This window comes from Armigeres subalbatus, unplaced genomic scaffold (genome assembly GCF_024139115.2).
Source record: "Armigeres subalbatus isolate Guangzhou_Male unplaced genomic scaffold, GZ_Asu_2 Contig1345, whole genome shotgun sequence".
NCBI lineage: Eukaryota > Metazoa > Arthropoda > Insecta > Diptera > Culicidae > Armigeres > Armigeres subalbatus.
In genome coordinates this window covers 160930-179664 of record NW_026942116.1, presented here as the reverse complement: position 1 = coordinate 179664, position 18735 = coordinate 160930, and the positions used below count along the sequence as shown (strand labels likewise).

Sequence of the window (18735 nt, the reverse complement as noted above, 5' to 3'; positions counted from 1 at the left end):
CCGGGATAAGGATGGGAGCATCTTGATGGACGAACGTGTGGTGATCGAAAGGTGGAAGCAGCACTACGAAGAACATTTGAATGGCGCTGAGAGTACAGACAGTGAAAGTCAAGGCAGCGGAGGGTTCAGCGGACGATGGAAGCCAACGAGCTCCCACCTTGAGGGAAGTTAAGGATGCCATCCAACAGCTAAAGACCAATAAAGCAGCTGGTAAGGATGGTATCGGATCTGAGCTCATCAAGATGGGCCCGGAAAAGCTAGCCACTTGCCACTTGCCTTGCACAAATTGATAGTCAGAATCTGGGAAACTGAACAGCAACCGGAGAAGTGGAAGAAAGGGGTAATATGCCCCATCTACAAGAAAGGCAACAAGCTGGAGTGTGAGAACTTTCGAGCCATCACCATCCTTAATGCCACCTACAAAGTGATATCCCAGATCATCTTCCGTCGTCTGTCACCATTAGTGAACGAGTTCGTGGGACGGCCGCTTCGTTGACGGCCGCTCGACAACGGACCAGATCTTTACTGTACGGCAAATCCTTCAAAATGCCGGGAATACCAGGTCCCAACGCACCATCTGTTCGTTGATTTCAAGGCGGCATACGACAGTATAGACCGCGTAGAGCTATGGAAAATTATGGACGAGAACAGCTTCCCTGGGAAGCTTACCAGACTGATCAAAGCAACGGTGGATGGTGTGCAAAACTGTGTGAAGATTTCGGGCGAACACTCCAGTTCGTTCGAATCGCGCCGGGGACTAAGACAAGGTGATAAACTTTCGTGCCTGCTGTTCAACATTGCGCTAGAAGGTGTCATGCGGAGAGCCGGGTGTAACAGCCGGGGTACGATTTTCAACAGATCCAGTCAATTTATTTGCTTCGCGGATGACATGGACATTGTCGAACATTTGCAAAGGTGGCAGAACTGTACACCCGCCTGAAACGTGAATCAATAAAGCAATAAAAGTTGCGTCAAAGACAAAGTACATGCTTGTGGGCGGAACCGAGCGCGACAGGGCCCGCCTGGGAAGCAGTGTTACGATAGACGGGGATACCTTTGAGGTGGTCGAGGAATTCGTCTACCTCGGATCCTTGCTAACGGCTGACAACAACGTTAGTCGTGAATTACGAAGGCGCATCATCTGTGGAAGTCGGGCCTATTACGGGCTTCAGAAGAAACTGGGGTCGAAAAAGATTCGCCGCCGCACGCTAAGACGCTAATAAGACCGGTTGTCCTCTACGGACATGAAATATGGACAATGCTCGAGGAGGACTTGGCACTCGGAGTATTCGAGAGACGGGTGCTTAGGACCATCTTTGGCGGTGTGCAAGAAGACGGTGTGTGGCGGCGAAGAATGAACCATGAGCTCGCCCAGCTCTACGGCGACCCAAGTATCCAGAAGGTAGCTAAAGCCGGAAACGTACGATGGGCAGGACGTGTTGCAAGAAAGCCGGACAGCAACCCTGCAAATATGGTGTTTGCATCCGATCCGGCAGGTACAAGAGAACGAGGAGCGCAGCGAGCGAGGTGGGCCGACCAGGTACAGAACGACTTGGCGAGCGTAAGGCGTATTCGAGGATGGAGATGCGGCCTCGAACCGTGTATTGTGTCGTCAAATTGTTGATTCAGTGTTGTCTGTTTAGATGTAGACTAAATAAATGGAAAATGAATTGTGGTTGTCGTCGATTCCCACTGGAGTAGTCGCCTTGAATGATCCCATGGTTATCTTTGCATGCCGTATGGAGGCCATGCGAGGGTTGATACTTAAGCCAGAACAGCGAAAGCCACGAAGGTGTCGAGCATTGAACTGCGTGCTATAAGCCCCCCACGGTTTTAGTGGACACAGCCTAGCCATTAGCCCACTCGCCGTTTCGAGTCTGTGTCACGCGGCTCTACTAATAAGGTAGAATGTCAGACAAGACAAAGTCTGATAACATGCGGCTAGAATGCCATAATCAGGACCTTATCGCTTTGGTAGGTCCTGCTTGCGGAAACATGTAACTTTTTGCAGTGGTTTAACAGAGCAAACTGCCGAACTCCACCACGCTCTAGGCAGGTCCCCTAACTCGCAAAAGCCTTTGGGAGGGTCGTTAAGCCCCTGGAAATACTCCCTGCTACCCCAAGTGTGTAAGTATGTCAAGTTCCATTAGAGCACATCCGTGGCGCTTCGAGCATGGTGGAAGTTCACGTGTAGGACATTAGTCGCCATTGTTGGAGGTCCTGTTTTTATCCGGACGACTGGAGCCCATTGTATTTTATCATCGAGGTGTCGTTTCGGGTTAGATTTTGGGCAGCAACCTGGCCCGATAGTTGATGAAAGTTAACGTGTAGCGAGGCGTGTAGTAGCTCAAGTTCACAATAGCTGTGAAATAGTTTTCAGGTCTTTTGGATATGAAACTACAGAGATCCCTCATCACTAGCGTAGCGATGAGCACATCTTAGTGTTCTTCATATAGCATTCTGAACACACTTCATGAATGGATATTTAGACTTAAAGCTATCCATCGAAGGTCGTTCGTAACCGGATAGTGAGTTCGAGTTCTGTAGAAGGATGGTGATCTTTAGATACTTAAATTATGTTTTCCATTGTGCATGAACTGAGATTTTAAACTATGTATAACATGTCACGGTGGTGGACTATGAACCGTAAGTTGAGCAATTGCTTTCATAGAACAAAATTGTATTACTACCTATCAAAATAATCAGTAGGTACCTATTAAAAATAAAATTGGTTCAAAATATATCAAGAGCAGGTTTCGATCGGCGTCGATCCCTATCCAGACAAGCCCCCATCACACACCATTCTATACATCGCCTTGCGTCGAAGTTGAGTCTTACGCGCTGCATACATTCTCAGCTTCTACCCGGCTTGCATTGCGCATATGGATGGGACTGGTTCGCAAAGTGGTGCGCTCGCGCCTCCAGTGCGGTTCGGTTCAAAATAGAATCGGTGATAATAAAATGTGATTATGTGTGCGCGTCACCATCGCCATCGGACACAACGCAGTGGACAACATACTCTCAGTTTCATTTGAACTCTCGTCCCGTTCCTACGCAAATCGCGAGCAGGTAGCCACCGACTCGATCCCCCGGTACGGGACTGCGAAAACAACTATCAGTATTCTTCCTCCTGTACGTATCGCCCTCTTGACAACTGGAGGCTATCCTGTGCTGTTTCGGTAAGTACATGATGAGGATTTTGCTACGTGGCCGTTTTCATGTTAATGAAATTTATGATTTTTCAGAACTCTGCTAAAGGAAGAAAGATGCATAGAATAATAAGCAGACAGTATCACAGTACAAAAGGCGTATTCGGGTTTAAGCCAAAGCCGGTCAATACATTCCAGTGTAAGTAATTCAAACCCAGAATTTTAAAATATCTTAAGATCTGTAGCGCTGTAATCAGGCGATTGCCAAAATCTCATTTGCCCAGCGGGGGTAAACTCGTTATCTTGAGCCGTAATGTCAAATATGCTCCACTCGAATAGGCATACGACTGATCGCGATTTGCGCAGATTACTTCTTATCACTACTGTTCATATATTGTTGTGCCCTCGCGAAGATAGCCGTTATCTGAAAGATTTGTCTCATTCCAGTGGACAAAAGCATCCTCGATGCCCGAGCACAGCAAAGTAAGGCCTACCGATGGATTGAGTCTTTCCGCAATCATGCCCATCGAGTGGCCTCGATCAACCCCGTTTCCTTCCAGGAGCCTACGGGTACCGATAAGCACCTGTTGGACTACTCACAGTTCGGACTTTCTCGCTATGACAGCGTCGATTTACCCGGAGTTGTTAATTCAGTCTCAGTATCCGCATTAACAGTTGAACAGCTAGAACAACTGCTTAAGCAAATCTACTGCGGTACTTGCAGCATTGAGTTAGCTTATATCGAGAACGAACACGAACGCGAATGGCTAACGGAAAATTACGAACAGTTGTTTCAAACTACCCTGAACACCTCGGATAAGAAAGAAATTGCCGAACTTCTTCTCAAATCTCAAGCGTTCGACAATTTCCTAGCCACCAAATTCCCAACTGTTAAGCGTTACGGTGGCGAAGGAGCGGAAAGTATTATGGCCTTCTATCGGCAATTGTTCCTCAGTGCAGCAGAAGCTGACCTGAGCAACATCGTCATTGGAATGCCGCACCGAGGAAAACTGAACGTGCTGACCACACTTTTCCAGACTAGACCGGTAAAGATATTTCGTAAGTTCAAAGGACTGCCAGAGTTCCCGGCGAATGCGAAAGCCATGTGCGACATTGCTAGCCACTTTCGTAAGTAGAATGCTCATTGGAACTATTCTGTTGATTTACCAGTTCTTTTTTCACAGATACCTCAACGGACTTAAACATCAACGGCAAAACTATCCACCTGAATATGCTTCACAACCCATCGCACCTTGAAGCGGTAAATCCCGTCTCAATGGGTAAGGCTCGTGCCAAGCAACTGACCCTCCAGGACGGTCCCTACCAGTTGAATCCAACCAACTCCTCAAAAGTCCTAAACATTCAGCTGCATGGCGATGCCGCGTTTGTCGGCCAAGGTATCAACCAGGAGTGTCTTATGATGGCCGAAGTTCCTCACTTCGACGTCGGAGGATCGATCCATATGATCGTCAACAACCAGGTCGGGTTCACTACCCCGGGCGACCGCGGTCGCGGTACTCGCTATGCATCCGATCTGGCCAAAAGTATCATGGCTCCGGTATTCCACGTGAATGGCGATGACCCCGAAGCACTAACAAAGATCACCAAACTGGCCTTCGACTATCAGCAAAAATTCGGAAGAGATGTCTTTATCGATCTGAACTGTTTCCGCCGCTGGGGACACAACGAACTGGATGATCCAACATTCACCAGCCCCTTGCTGTATAAAGTAATTCACAACCGCGGCTCGGTCCCAGACCTCTACGCCAATAAGTTATTAGAATCAGGAGATCTCACCCAAAATGACATCGATACCATCGTCAAGGGTCACCACGAATTTCTCAACGCTGAACTCCAAAGCGTCAACAGCTACCAACCCGAACAGAGCTATTTCCAGGCCCAGTGGAGCGGTATCCAACAGGCAGGAAACGAGATCACAGTTTGGAATACCGGAGTGGACTACAGTTTGCTGAACTACGTTGCGCAAACCAGCGTCGAGTATCCGCCCGATTTTGCCCTTCATCCTCACCTGCAGAAGCACCATGTAGCAGCTAGGCTTCGTAAAATCAACGAAGGTAACCGGATCGACTGGGCCACCGCCGAAGCCATGGCCATCGGAAGCCTCATGTATCAGGGATGCAACGTACGAATCAGTGGGGAGGACATTGGCCGAGGTACATTCTCCCAGCGGCACGCAATGTTCATCGACCAAAACACCAACGAAGTTTACATCCCGCTGAACGATCTTCAAGGCGGCGCTGGTGGAAAGCTGGAATTGGCGAACAGTATTCTGTCCGAAGAGGCGGTTCTTGGATTTGAGTACGGTATGGCAATTGACAATCCAAATAACCTGGTCATTTGGGAGGCTCAATTCGGGGACTTCTTCAACGGAGCGCAGATTATAATCGATACATTCCTAACAACCGGTGAAAGTGAGTATCCTTCCTAGGGGTTTTGTGGTCGATCAACGAGTTCTAATCTTAACAAATATATCCGTCTGCAGCTAAGTGGATGGTGTGCAACGGTTTGGTGATGCTTCTCCCGCACGGTTTCGATGGGGCCGCATCCGAACACAGCTCCTGTAGAATGGAACGTTTCCTACAGATGACCGACTCGAAGGAATCCACACCGGATGGCGACGACGTCAACTTCGAAGTGATCAACCCATCCACGCCAGCGCAGTATTTCCACGCTCTGCGCCGTCAGCAAATACGAAACTACCGAAAACCGCTGATCGTGGTAGCGCCGAAGACGCTGCTCCGACTGTCGGAATGCGTTTCGAGCCACGCCGAGTTTGCCCCAGGTACGTCATTCCAAACGGTGATCGGAGACGCAACGATAGGCGATCCGAAGAAGGTCAAACGGGTTATCCTGTGCAGTGGAAAGCATTATTACAACCTGAACAATGAGCGACTGGCCAGCAAGAACAGCGAAGTGGCGATCGTGAGACTGGAATCGCTATGCCCCTTCCCGGTGCACCGAATTCAGGAAGAGCTGGCCAAGTATAACAATTTACAGGATGTCGTGTGGAGCCAAGAGGAGCATCGCAATATGGGTGCATGGACTTTCGTGCAACCCCGGTTCGAAAATATGTGTGGAAAGAGGGTGGGTATTCAAATGTTAGTTCTTAAAAAGTTCTTCACAATCTGATTCTATTATTTTTTTCACAGATCAAGTATCGAGGACGCTACGAAGGATCCACAATTGCAGTAGGCGTCAGTTCATGGCATGCCCAGGAGGCAGAGCAAGTTATTAAAACGGCATTTCAGTGAATGAACCTATGTTATCTAAGTGCTGTAAATACAAATTGATTATGATACCGGAAATGAAGTATTTTTTTTATTTCCTGCATACTTGGCTGGCTTTAGCGCCGTAATACTTATGCGTGACTTATTGCAGAGCTACATAAGCGTCGGTTATGGGCGAAGGTTCTGTCAAAGTTCAGGCAGGCAGCTATGATAAAGGAAGGAAATTCCAAGCCATCCATGAATCAGGAAGCAGCGAGCAACGACCCCACCAACTAAACATCAGCCTTGTCGCGTGTGCAACGAGGAACATCGCCACTACGAGTGCCCTACGTTAAACAAGGGAACACCAGTGTGTGGCCCTTAATGGCCAGAACGAAATTATATGACTTTGACTCCCCGTGGATGCGTATGCATGCCCCCAAGATCTGACTGGAAGAGGCAGAGTCATAGCTTGCTGTTCGCCGATTGACTCGTTGAGGAGTGAATCTATGAACACACGCTAAAGACATTTTTCTCAAACCCCACATTCCCCTTCTTCTCTCATGAAAAACGCAAAAAAGAACTTCTAGCATAGGATGCAATTCTTGTTTTCCTCTAGGGTTATTTAAATGACACGAAGGTGACCATCTGTTGCACTTGAGAAACCGATTAATTCCTTCGAAAAACTGCACACCAAAATAAGCTTGGCTCAACATCATGGTTTCAAATTTGAATAAATAACAATAATATAAAACATCCCGGATAAAAAATACTATCATAAATAGACCATCATAAATTATGTCTGTTTGCCAGACACTGAGCAAACCCTATCATATTACAAATCCTTACATGCATTTATTGCCGGACAACTTTCTACATTTCACTCCATACCACTCTCACATAGTTTTGGCCATTAAAGCGACCTTAACCATTTTTGTTTATGCTGATACATGCGCAAGCCAACAGCTGCGCGAAATATTAATGACATTGAACGCTCTATGTTGTATGCTCTATGTTGTAGGTCTAAGTTTGTATACTAGCTTATAAATGACCACACTCCCGAAATACAGAACACTCTCCTAAACTCCTAATTGTCATCGGAAACAATGTATACGCTGATTCAAGCCTTCTCACATACTATTTTTTTTGTTATTTACCGGACTAAAGTCGGAGTAACCTGTGCTGCACATAAGTCTTCTCCATTCAGCTCGGTCCATGGCTGCACTTTGCCAACCTCGCAGTCTGCGGTGGGTCCGCAAATCGTCCTCCACCTGATCGATCTACCTTGCCCGCTATGCACCTCGCTTTCTTGGTCCCGTCGGATCGTTGTCGAGAATCATTTTCACCGGATTACTGTCCAACATTATGGCTACATGCCTGACCGCAATATTCCGATTTTCACGGTGTAAACGATGGATGGTTCTCCCAACAGCTGATGCAACTCGTGGTTCATTCGCCTCCTTCACGTACCGTCCGCCATCTGCACCCCACCATAGATGGTACGCAGCACTTTCCTTTCGAAAACTCCCAGTGCGCGTTGGTCCTCCACGAGCATCGTCCAGGTCTCGTGTCCGTAGAGAACTACCGGTCTAATAAGCGTTTTGTAGATTGTCAGTTTGGTACGGCGGCGAACTCTATTCGATCGAAGCGTTTTGCGGAGTCCAAAATACGTACGATTTCCTGCCATGATGCGTCTCCGAATTTCTCTGCTGGTATCGTTATCGGCGGTCACCAGTGAGCCCAAGTACACGAATTCTTCAATCACATCGATTTCGTCATCACTGACAGAAACTCGTGGTGGGTGGCTTTCATTGACCTCTCTTGAGCCTCTTCCTATCATGTACTTCGTCTTTGACGTGTTGATGACTAGTCCAATCCGTTTAGCTTCGCTTTTCAGTCTGATGTAGGCTTCCTCCTGTTGAAATGCAATTTTTATTTACAGTAGGGCATGTAATTAGATCCTATCATCATTAATGATTGCAGAATCCATCTCCGCACAGAAAAGTGACTCGAGTGCCGAACCGGCAAATAAACAAACATGTTTATAAAACAGAAACCAGAGGTAAAGATACGCATCGCTAATGAAGATGGTTGGCCATAGGTAGTAGTGTAGATGTAAGCCACAAATGCAACTGAAAATGAACAAATCGACCTTTGTCACTTGATGACAAACTTTTTTAAGTAGAATAAAGTAGAGTTAAGATTAACTTACTTGTCTAGTTGTTCAGTGGGTTCCGAGAGGACAAAAGAGAAGGAGGAATTCCTTTCCTTGTATCCATCAGAACCATACTTAAGAAAGAAAGAATTTCTCAGTACTTCCATTTTTAACTTACTTGTCTAGTTGTTCAGTGGATTCCGAGAGGACAAAGGAGAAGGAGGAATTCCTTTCCTTGTATCCATCAGAACCATACCTACGAAAGAAAGAATTCCTCAGTACTTCCATTAGGCGAATATTGAACCTGCCCTCATGTGGAAGTTTTTTCGCTGAGTCTAAACACATATTTAGCCCTCAGGTGGTGACTAATCCCACTGAGTCTCAATTTAATAGGTTATGGGCCCAGGGCCACGGTACGCTGGGGAATCAATATATAAACTTAATTTTGACAAGACAATCCTAATGGTACTAAGATGGACGGTCGACAGAAGCGAGTTGCTGTACCAATATTCAAAGGGGATGAAAAATCCTTTCCGTTTTGGAGAAAACGGATGGAACAGCACTTGAAACATGAAGGTTTTCTTCATACCCTTGCCAAAACGCCTCTTGAGGAGGATTTTGCGCAGCCGGCAGCAAACGAGACTGCTGATCAAGAAACGGCTCGTAAAGCCAAAATGGAGAAACGTCTTAAAGAAGACGATGAAGCCGTCAACGAATTTTGGATGCCGACGCCATGGGGCAAGTGTTCCAATGCCAGTATGCAAAAGACATAATGGATTATCTGATTGAGCTATTCCAAAGCTCAGGCACGACGGCAATGTTGGTTGTTCGTGTTCGATTATATACTTTTCGCACGTAAAATTTCCCATCACTAATGGCCCGTTTACATATGAGCTAGTTCTAGCGGACAATGCACTGTCCGACAATACTAGCGTAATATTAGCACAATGTAAACAGGAATTGCCCTCGCTAATAAGCTAACTAGACAGTATGGAAGAGGCTGTACCTCACAAGGAAGTGGTGGAAACGTTGCTCGTGGCTATTCCAGAAAAAAATGAACACGTCCTTGGGGCGCTGTCGGTTGTCCGGAAAAAAGATTTAAATCAGATGACGAAAGAACAGATACAGCGTATTTTTTTGGACGCCGAAGAAACTGCCAGATCATCAAGTCAAGGAGGAAACCATCACGTTGCCATGATGAGCGAAAACATCAAGCCCCAGAAGAAGCAGAAGAAGAAAACAACCGTGTGTTTCGAGTGTAAGAAAGTCGGCCACAAGAAACGAAACTGCTTCGTGCTTCGTCGGCGGCTGGAGACGGAACGACGAATGGGTCGCATGGATCTAAACAGCGGGCGAGATTGCGATGGAAACAACCGTGAATTGGCTCTGCTTGCCAACATGGCGAGCGCGCAAGGTAGCAATGGTGATGTGGCTCTGCTCGCACGGCAAGAGGGTGCCTACATGGTGAAAGTCCCATTACCGGTGCAAGTCGCAGAGTCCGTCGTCACGGACGCCGTACGTGATGAACGAGTGCGTCAAATCAATCTGGAGGAAATGCCGGTTAAGTTTCCCATCCTGCTCGACTCGGGGGCAACGCGACACATGGCGCATGACATCGAGCTGTTTAATCGCCTGTGGGATGCCCCAGAACTACAGGTGGGAACTGCGAAGGATGGGGCGGTGCTGAAATGTTGCAAAATGGGAAATTTTACTGTTAGAAATAATAAACGCCAACGTTTGGAAATTTACAATGTGCTTTTTATTCCCGAATTGAATGCAAACATCCTTTCTGTAGCTCTTATTGAGGAAACAGGTAAATCCGTTTTGTTTCGCAATGGTGGAGTGGAGATCAGAGATAGTGATGGCGTTTTGCTAGTAACGGGTAAAAGAATCAACGGACTGTACTACCTGGATCTTTATCCGGAAAGCGAAAGTATACGCTTGGGTAAAGTTAGGGAGCAGAGTCTCTTAACTCTCGTGTATACACGGATGAGACAGTGTGCCATGAGCTACAAAAGCTCACGTAGCATCGATATAGTGCGACGAGAGAAGCTAGCGCGCATAAAATAACTGAGTGAGCGTGTCTCAATGTACGTCTCATGAGACTCATCTCATGCGCTAGGAATGCATAGCTGGCGTTACTTAGGCGACAATATTATTGAATGAAAATTTCCCGCCCAAGCTGTTTTATACTATCGACAGACATATGATTTCCGCACAATGATTTTCGTATCACGCTGTACGCGTACAGTGACAAGATGACACACATCTTTTCTTTCCACCGTTGTATCTATTTGACAGCTTGTTTTGAAACTGATTCTACCGCTCAGAGCATAAAATATTCATCTTCATGAAGCAACTTCGGTCCGAATTTTGACAAACATCGCATGAATATTCAAAACATAGAATGACATAGTCAGACGACTACTCCACGAACTCATTCATTCGACTGTCACTGAATGTGTTTACTATGTGCAGAAAAAACATAATTTGCATTTTTTATGTTGATGTTTACCGCTGAAAGTGCCTCGCGAATGAAAATCGGATTCAGTCCTGTGTGATAAATCACTTCACTCATTTGAAACGTGTTCAGATTTCAGATAATTTATCAATTTGTAAAATGTGCATAAATATTCAATGACTAATATTCAACTGAATATTGACTGTCCAGAGCCGACTATGAATGTGTCGGAAGTGAACTGACAAATGAAGAAAAATGGACTTCACCAAAAAAAATCGATTATTTTACACTCTGCTACCGCTTTCCAAAACTATATTTTTCATCAAAATGTATAGAAATCATAAACTGTTACCATACATAGTTCTTATGAGTATTACACAATATTTACCCACATTTTTTGAATAAATTGTGGATTCGCGTCAGCAGTTCATTCATCGATATGAAAGCGTCTTAGTTTTCCAATTTTTCGTACAGGTATTTTAGCAGAAATATGCGAGTTCTAGCAAATATTCCGCAGAGCAATTATTTCTGCGGACGTTTATCACTCTATTCTATGGTTTGGAGTGATTTCAGTGCAAACGGCACTGATCGTTCAATTCATTTGGACATTATGAAGGATAAAGCCAGCACCGTTCAATTGGGTCATAGATCCAATTTCAAATTTGTCCAAAACAACGGTACAAAACATTCTTCCCATCTAAAAAAGTAGATGCTAACTAATGGCAAATCAAAGATCCCGCATCCTTCGCAATCCCCAGACCTCATTCCAATTAAAACCCATGGGATCCTTGCTCAAAATATTCGAAATCACACGATACAGAACTCAAAGTGACGGTAGATCCTCCCGGAAACAACCCAAGAACTGGCAAAATCAATAGGAAGACATCTTCAGAGCGTAATTGTAGCAAATAATGGGCTTACGAATAATTATTTGCTAATGTTGAAATGTGAAATGTGAAAAATATCATCCGGAATTGCAGAAAAACGAATTTTACTCAGTCAGCTTGCAAATGTTTGTTTTAATTTCATATGCCAAACAGCGTATTTGACATTTCAAAACAACAAATTATGTTCTGTTTCGTACAATACAACGGTCGAAGGGCAGGGTACGGAAATCATCGTGCTATCGTGATACCAGCGTGATTCTGGGTGACAGACATATGATTTTATGCTGTACAGTGATATTGGTATCATATATGTGTCACAAGTATTACGCACATCCGCTGTTGTTTGGAAAGGTTTGCATGGCAAACAGCGCATGAGCTAATCGCTTTGAGATGTCTCAATGCGACTCACTAACGTTAATGTGAGGTATTCACTAACGTTAATGTGAGTAGTTCCACTTTTTACGAAAATTGAGTAACTTTTCCATGGGAAAAAAAGAGACGGCAATACAATTTCACTCAGTCTCTGAGTGATTTGTAACGGGCGTGTACACAAGCTTCATGAGACTCGCGTGCGCTAAATATTATATTATGCTTGAGAAATTTATGCAAGTTAAAGCTATGGCATCCGCCCATTTTTCTGTGAACAAATCTCGCTTAACTTTTCAAAAGGACCTAAGTAACATTTTTTTCATGAATTAATTTGAATACTGCAATCAATAGATTTCATGTTGTTCTGTTGATTGCGCTATTCAAATTAATTCATGAAAAAAATGTTACTTAGGTACTTTTGAAAAGTTAAGCGAGATATCACGGTTACGGTGCGGTCAGATAATGGGGGCGAGTATTTCGGTATTGAATTCAAGACCTTTTGCGAAAGAAAAGGAATCCAAATGTTGTCGATTGTACCCTATACTCCCCAACAGAATGGGGTGAGTGAGAGGATGAATCGGACATTGATGGATAAAGTACGGACCAATGTAAATAAATACTAAGGTATGGAAATCCATATATTGTGTGCGTGCCTTTTGTGTATGGCGGAAAATCTTTCACTACTACATTCGAACGAGCTCCCATAAGAAGCCGTGCAAATATGTACGTCACCATTTACTGTTTACATTTTTCATCATCCACTAATACACTTGCATTTGGTCTTCTCCCTCACCTTCTATTTATTCTCATTGAGTACGGACGATGATACATGAAGGAAATGTTCCTATGTATCTGTGGGGTGAAACGTTATATACTTCGCCTTTTCTCACAAATCGTACTGCGACAAATGCCTTAGCAAATTTGAGGACTCCATATGAAATGTGGTTTGGAAATAAACCTGATGTGAGTTACATAAGAGTGTTTGGATGCGCTGCCTACGCACACATCAATAAACATCTTCGTTCGAAGCTGGATGCGAAAAGCAAATTGCTGATTATGGTAGGGTATGCGCCAATGGGTTATCGGTTGTGGGATAACGACGGCAAGAAAATTGTCGTTTCAAGGGACAGAATTTTCGACGAATCGGTTTATCCTTTTAGTTCTTCCCGTCTAGGGAAAAACAAAGAGGACAGATTTAGTCAGGATTACTGTTATTACTGATATTCCCGATATTCCCGTAGCCGAGGCTGTGGATCCGATTGATCCGGTGGAAGTCCCAGAGAATGACAATAATAGTGACGATGAATTCGTAGAAGCAGAGGATGATGGAAGTGAGAATTATCCTGGACATGGTGATGTTGAACCAATGTCTCAACGCCATAGTCAGAGGGTGACTCATCGTCCAAATTGGCTCCGAGATTACGAGACAAGTTTCGTACTATTACACTATTCAGGGGAAGTCCCTCGAACGATCAATGAATTAATGAAACGAAATGACTGGTATCAGTGGAAGCATGCAATGGATGAAGGCATTACATGATAATAACACTTGGACTTTGGTGAAAGAAATACCACAAGGAAGAAAACCAATCAATTCCATGTGGACTTTTTCGATTAAGTCAGAAGATGGTAACCCTCGATACAAAGCTCGCTTGGTTACCAAAGGTTGTTCGCAACGTCCAAGACTGGACTATGGCGAAACCTTCGCACCAGTTGCAAAAATGACCACAATTTGGACATTTTTGTCCTTGGCTATCCAGAACAGTATGTTCGTTCACCAATTGGATGGACGTTAAAGGCTTCCCCAGACCTAAGCGATTTCATCGCCGCGACGGCGACAACTAGTCGTCGCGATTCTATCGTTGTGTCGCTGCAAGCAATGTTCTATTTACGTTTCCATACCAATGGCGACAGAATCGCTGTCGCCAAGTGATAGAATCGCGTCGCGACTGTCGCATCGCGTATGTTTGGGGGAACCTTAAAACTGCATTCCTTAATGGAAGCCTGGAAGAAGAAATCTTTATGAGGTTGCCTACCAGTGCGAACGAAAAAGAAACATTTTGCCGCTTGAACAAAAGTCTATATGGGCTAAAACAGGCTGGACGAACTTGGAACCTAAAATTTAATCAGACAGTAAAAAGTCTGGGGTTCCAAAACACCGAATCAGACACATGTCTATATATATATGCATAAGAATAAAAACTAATATTTTATTCTATATGTTGATGACATACTGGTCTTTGGTAGGGACATGCGAGATGTCGAATGGATTAAGAGGGAGCTTTTCAAACACTTTCGGATAAAGGATTTAGGTGAAGTGAGTAATTTCCTTGGCCTAGACATCCAACGAAGCGAAGAGTGTCTGACGATTTCCCAAAAGTCTTATGTCGGTAATATACTGACTAGATTGGTTTAAAATCATGTGGTTTAAATTGACAACGGTGCCACACGGTTGTGTAGCCCGTCACTCCTCCTCAGCGTTGTCAGTTGGATGTGTCTGTGGACTCTGTCATATACTCAATTAGGAACATATTATATTCAGTGTGTCCCAATTCCTATCCCTTGTATCGATCTGTTAAAGATGACAGCTGTCATCCTTCTGATAGTAAGTACACACAAAAAAAATCGTTGGTAAAATTAAAAAAACGTTGGTGAAATTAAGAAAATTAGTTAGTGATTTTCAGTAGAAAGTATAGGACTGTTAAATCTACCAATGCAAAAAATGTTACCTCGGCAAGAACTTTGACAAGAGGAATGTTTTCAACACAACATTTTCCTTTCAAAATAAAAGGTGAATATCACATTAGAATCAACTAGTGATACTTTCAAAATAACAATTGTGTTTCTTCTTAATTTCACATGCAATTTTTAATTTAGTTTTGTCAAAATAAAATTAAAAACATTCCAAATTCATTATTTTGCTTCCATTTTATTATACTTTTGATCGTTTTGCAATTAACATTTTATGACCTTCATATTTTTTTCAAAATTTTGTGCCGCCAGGGTTGCATTTAAAGGTGGTAGTGGCAAGGGTAGTGGTTATATCTTTTCGTTTTGCCTTCATTGTTCGGTGTTCCGCGGGATTTTGTCGCAAATGTTTTATCCTCTGTTTAAATCTCGGTTTAAACTTAGTATAGTCGAAGTCGAAACGGCTTATGGTAAACATCTAACGAACGAAATTAAATATTAGCATCATCAAATTTCTAGCTTTCTAGTGAGTATAGTACAAACTCACGTATATAATATTAACTGCCGGACGCTCGATTCCTGTTAGGTACTCGATGAAATATCCAGAGTCCATCCCATGCTCTTTCAACATCTATACGATGATCAATAAATAGAAGACAAGACCTTGGAGTTTTCGCATCGAAAAGAGTTAGATAATGTTTACCTGTAAATTTACTTCGTCGAAGGAAATTATATAGGAGCAGCACTCATTTTTTCCTTGATACGGAGTTATTTTTCCAGTCCAGCCGTTGACTGCTCGTATAGTTGCCAGATTGTTTTTGATTATAGCCAGTGTTGCCAAATCAATCAAATAAAAAGTTGATTCAAAATTATTTTATCTCTCATTTGAACAATTTTCGCTTTCAAAGCTACAATGTTTTGTTGACTGAAAAACTTTCAAATAGAAAATTTTGCATTCAAAGTAAAAGTTTCGTTACTCAAAATTACTAAAAACGAACTACTTTCAAAACGAAAGTGCGATATTCTCAGAAGCACAATTTTATTTCTCTCTGTGTACATAAGAGGAAATTGTATATAACCACAAGAGGTTTGCTGTTGTATAAAAGTAATAAAGATGCTCTCTTCTATTTCAACTGTTAACCGGATCAGTTCGTTTTTTATTGACTTAACAGTGGCGACGAGAGTAAAAAAAGTAGTTATTCGCGTGTGAAAGTGATAAAAACGTACAGAAGTTGTTGGCTGCTCCGGGTTAGCTTGCGTCGGACGGTAGCAAGGGTATACAGAGGCGGATTATATTCGGATTAAAGGTAATTGGTGACCATTTTTTTGGAAAGGCAGTATCGGAGCTGAGAGCTTGAAATTGAAAAGTGTTGAAAGAAGTCAATTGTTTAGTGATTGTTTTGTTTGACAAAGAATGCTTGCTTTGTGAATTTGTAGTAAAAGTTTCTATTCTCTTGTTTTCATTTATAGTCGGTCGAAAGTGACGCTAGTTTTGTTCTTTTGCTTGGGCATTTGAAAGCGAGCCAGGTTGAGTTGATTCCCTGGTACAGGCTGTAACGGAAGCAAGCCAAAGAGCCTCTGAGCAATAACGCTAGGCCAGTTAGTCGATATTCCGAGAACAGAGGTGGAAAGTATTAAAGGCATTCATCGGTGCGGAAATCTGAATAGTTCGGATAACAGTGAATGATAGCTGAGAGGATACGTGGCACATCGGTGCGTATCGGGATCGATCGTTTTGGGAACATCGACCGACCAAGAGGATCAACACGAGCGTTGGAGGAGATGGTAACTTAAGCGTAGGCGGACAACCAGCGGCGCAGGAATCGATTGGATCAAAGGCGCGGGAATCGATCGGATCCGGGGCGAGACCGGCAACAATAGGAGGGTTTGGCAAGCAGCAGTTTGCTAGACAAAGGTACATGATTATATTGTTCCTTTTCCTTTTGCAAATAGACGCCATTTGACTGCATTTCGTTTCAAATTTCAAGTCGTAAACTAATTGTGCACTATGGGACTAATTGGTTCAATTGATCCTTATGTCCAAGGAACTTCGTTCTCGCATTATGTCGAGCAGATGGAATATATCTTCTCTAGTAACGACATTGCGGAGGGTAAGAAAAAAGATATTTTTCTTAGTTTGTGTGGGATAACGGTGTTCCAAGAATTGAAACGTCTTTATCCTGCAACGGACCTTAGAACTGTTTCTTATGCGGACATTATAAAAAAATTAAAAGAGAGATACGATAAAGTAGAATCGGATATAGTGATGCGTTACAAGTTTAGATGTAGAGTTCAAGGGCCAAGTGAGACGAATGAAAATTTTCTATTAGACGTGAAATTACTAGCTGAGACATGTGATTTCGGTGAGTTTAGGGATTCAGCAATTAGGGATCAATTGGTTTATGGTGTGCATGACAAGGATTTGCAGCAAAAGCTTTTAGGCGAAGAGAATCTGACGTTAAAAGTGGCAGAACGTATTTTGAAAACAAAAGAAGTAACAGCAAGTAGTTCGCAAGCGATTAACAGAAACCATGGAGTGAATTCGGTAAAGCACAGATTGGGTTGGAAGGACACAAGGGAAGAAAGAAAGGGTTATGGCGATAAGGATTTCGAAAGAAGGGGCAGAGAAAGGTATCGAAATGAGGATAGACGCACCCAATATCAGAATGGCGGATATCGTTCTAGATCTAGATCACAGACAAAAGGACGGTATGCAAATTTTATCTGCCATTTTTGTAACGCTAGAGGACATATTCAAAAAAGTTGTTACAAATACCTCAACCAGCAAAAACATCCGGTTAAATTTGTAGGAGATACAGCAAGTCTGGAGGATCCGCATGAATATTTTAAAAGATTGAGAATGGACTACGATAGCGACGTGGATTCAGATTGCCATCGGAGCCCATCTCCTAACGGCCCACAGGGGGCAGATAAAGCTAGTCAAAACCAATGAACGAAGGCGAAATGTTTCGTTTCATGTGGGAGGAGATGAGACAACAGTACGGACACACAAGCGAAAATTTGTCGATTCTGAGGATGATGAACCGTTCCACGGGTTTGACGTCGAGGCTCCACCACCCGCCAGAAATGAACTACACCCGGGAGCGTTGCAGGAATGTGTTGAAGTTTTTCCATCAGGAAGTTCGAAGGCGCCATTTGTGTTGAGGCGTTCGAATAGAAAGAAACAGAAATCTAGCCATAATGAATTTTTGTACTACTAAGTAGTTTCGAGTAAAAAAGGTATTGAGTTCAGCTACTAAATGCAATCGAGAATTATAGGTATAAAATACAACATGATCTAAATATATACGAATACAGTCGTTTGTTTATATTATCAAATCGATATTATTAGATAGTGATATAAGTATGAACTAAATAAGGGAGGAGTTGTCATATACTCAATTAGGAATATATTATATTCAGTGTGTCCCAATTCCTATCCCTTGTATCGATCTGTTAAAGATGACAGCTGTCATCCTTCTGATAGTAAGTACATAAGAGGAAATTGTATATAACCACAAGAGGTTTGCTGTTGTATAAAAGTAATAAAGATGCTCTCTTCTATTTCAACTGTTAACCGGATCAGTTCGTTTTTTATTGACTTAACAGACTCCTTAACGCCTATGGCCGAACGGTGCCTCTCCAACTTGATTCGATCCAATGGCTTTGTCATAAGGTCTGCCTCCATGCGCTCCGTTGGCATGTAGCGGAGTTCGATGATTTTCTGCTGCTGAAGGTCCTTGGTGTAGGCGTACTTCGTGTCAATGTGTTTGGAGCGCCTTTCAAGACGCTCTGAGTC

The 18735-nt window shown here is 43.4% G+C and overlaps 1 protein-coding gene and 1 long non-coding RNA gene across 2 annotated transcripts; both read left to right on the top strand.

The window, feature by feature from the left end:
- Window positions 1–2753: 2753 nt before the first annotated feature.
- Window positions 2754–6936, top strand: LOC134202684 (probable 2-oxoglutarate dehydrogenase E1 component DHKTD1 homolog, mitochondrial). Its single transcript, XM_062677704.1, has 6 exons — window positions 2754–3179; window positions 3246–3348; window positions 3597–4277; window positions 4334–5581; window positions 5653–6254; window positions 6320–6936. The coding sequence occupies exons 2-6, from the start codon at window positions 3267–3269 to the stop codon at window positions 6419–6421; spliced, it is 2715 nt and encodes a 904-aa protein (XP_062533688.1). The 5' UTR covers window positions 2754–3179; window positions 3246–3266; the 3' UTR covers window positions 6422–6936.
- Window positions 6937–16720: 9784 nt separating this feature from the next.
- On the top strand, window positions 16721–18129 carry LOC134202681 (uncharacterized). The gene is made up of 2 exons (XR_009977301.1): window positions 16721–16851; window positions 17825–18129. It is a non-coding gene; the product is annotated as an uncharacterized LOC134202681 (long non-coding RNA).
- Window positions 18130–18735: the final 606 nt, after the last annotated feature.

Coding starts and splice junctions, on each gene's coding strand:
- LOC134202684 (XM_062677704.1), top strand. CDS start 3,267: ATGCATAGAATAATAAGCAGACAGTATCACAGTACAAAAGGCGTATTC. Junction 4,278..4,333: donor CGACATTGCTAGCCACTTTC/GTAAGTAGAATG, acceptor CTTTTTTCACAG/ATACCTCAACGGACTTAAAC. Junction 6,255..6,319: donor AAAATATGTGTGGAAAGAGG/GTGGGTATTCAA, acceptor TTTTTTTCACAG/ATCAAGTATCGAGGACGCTA.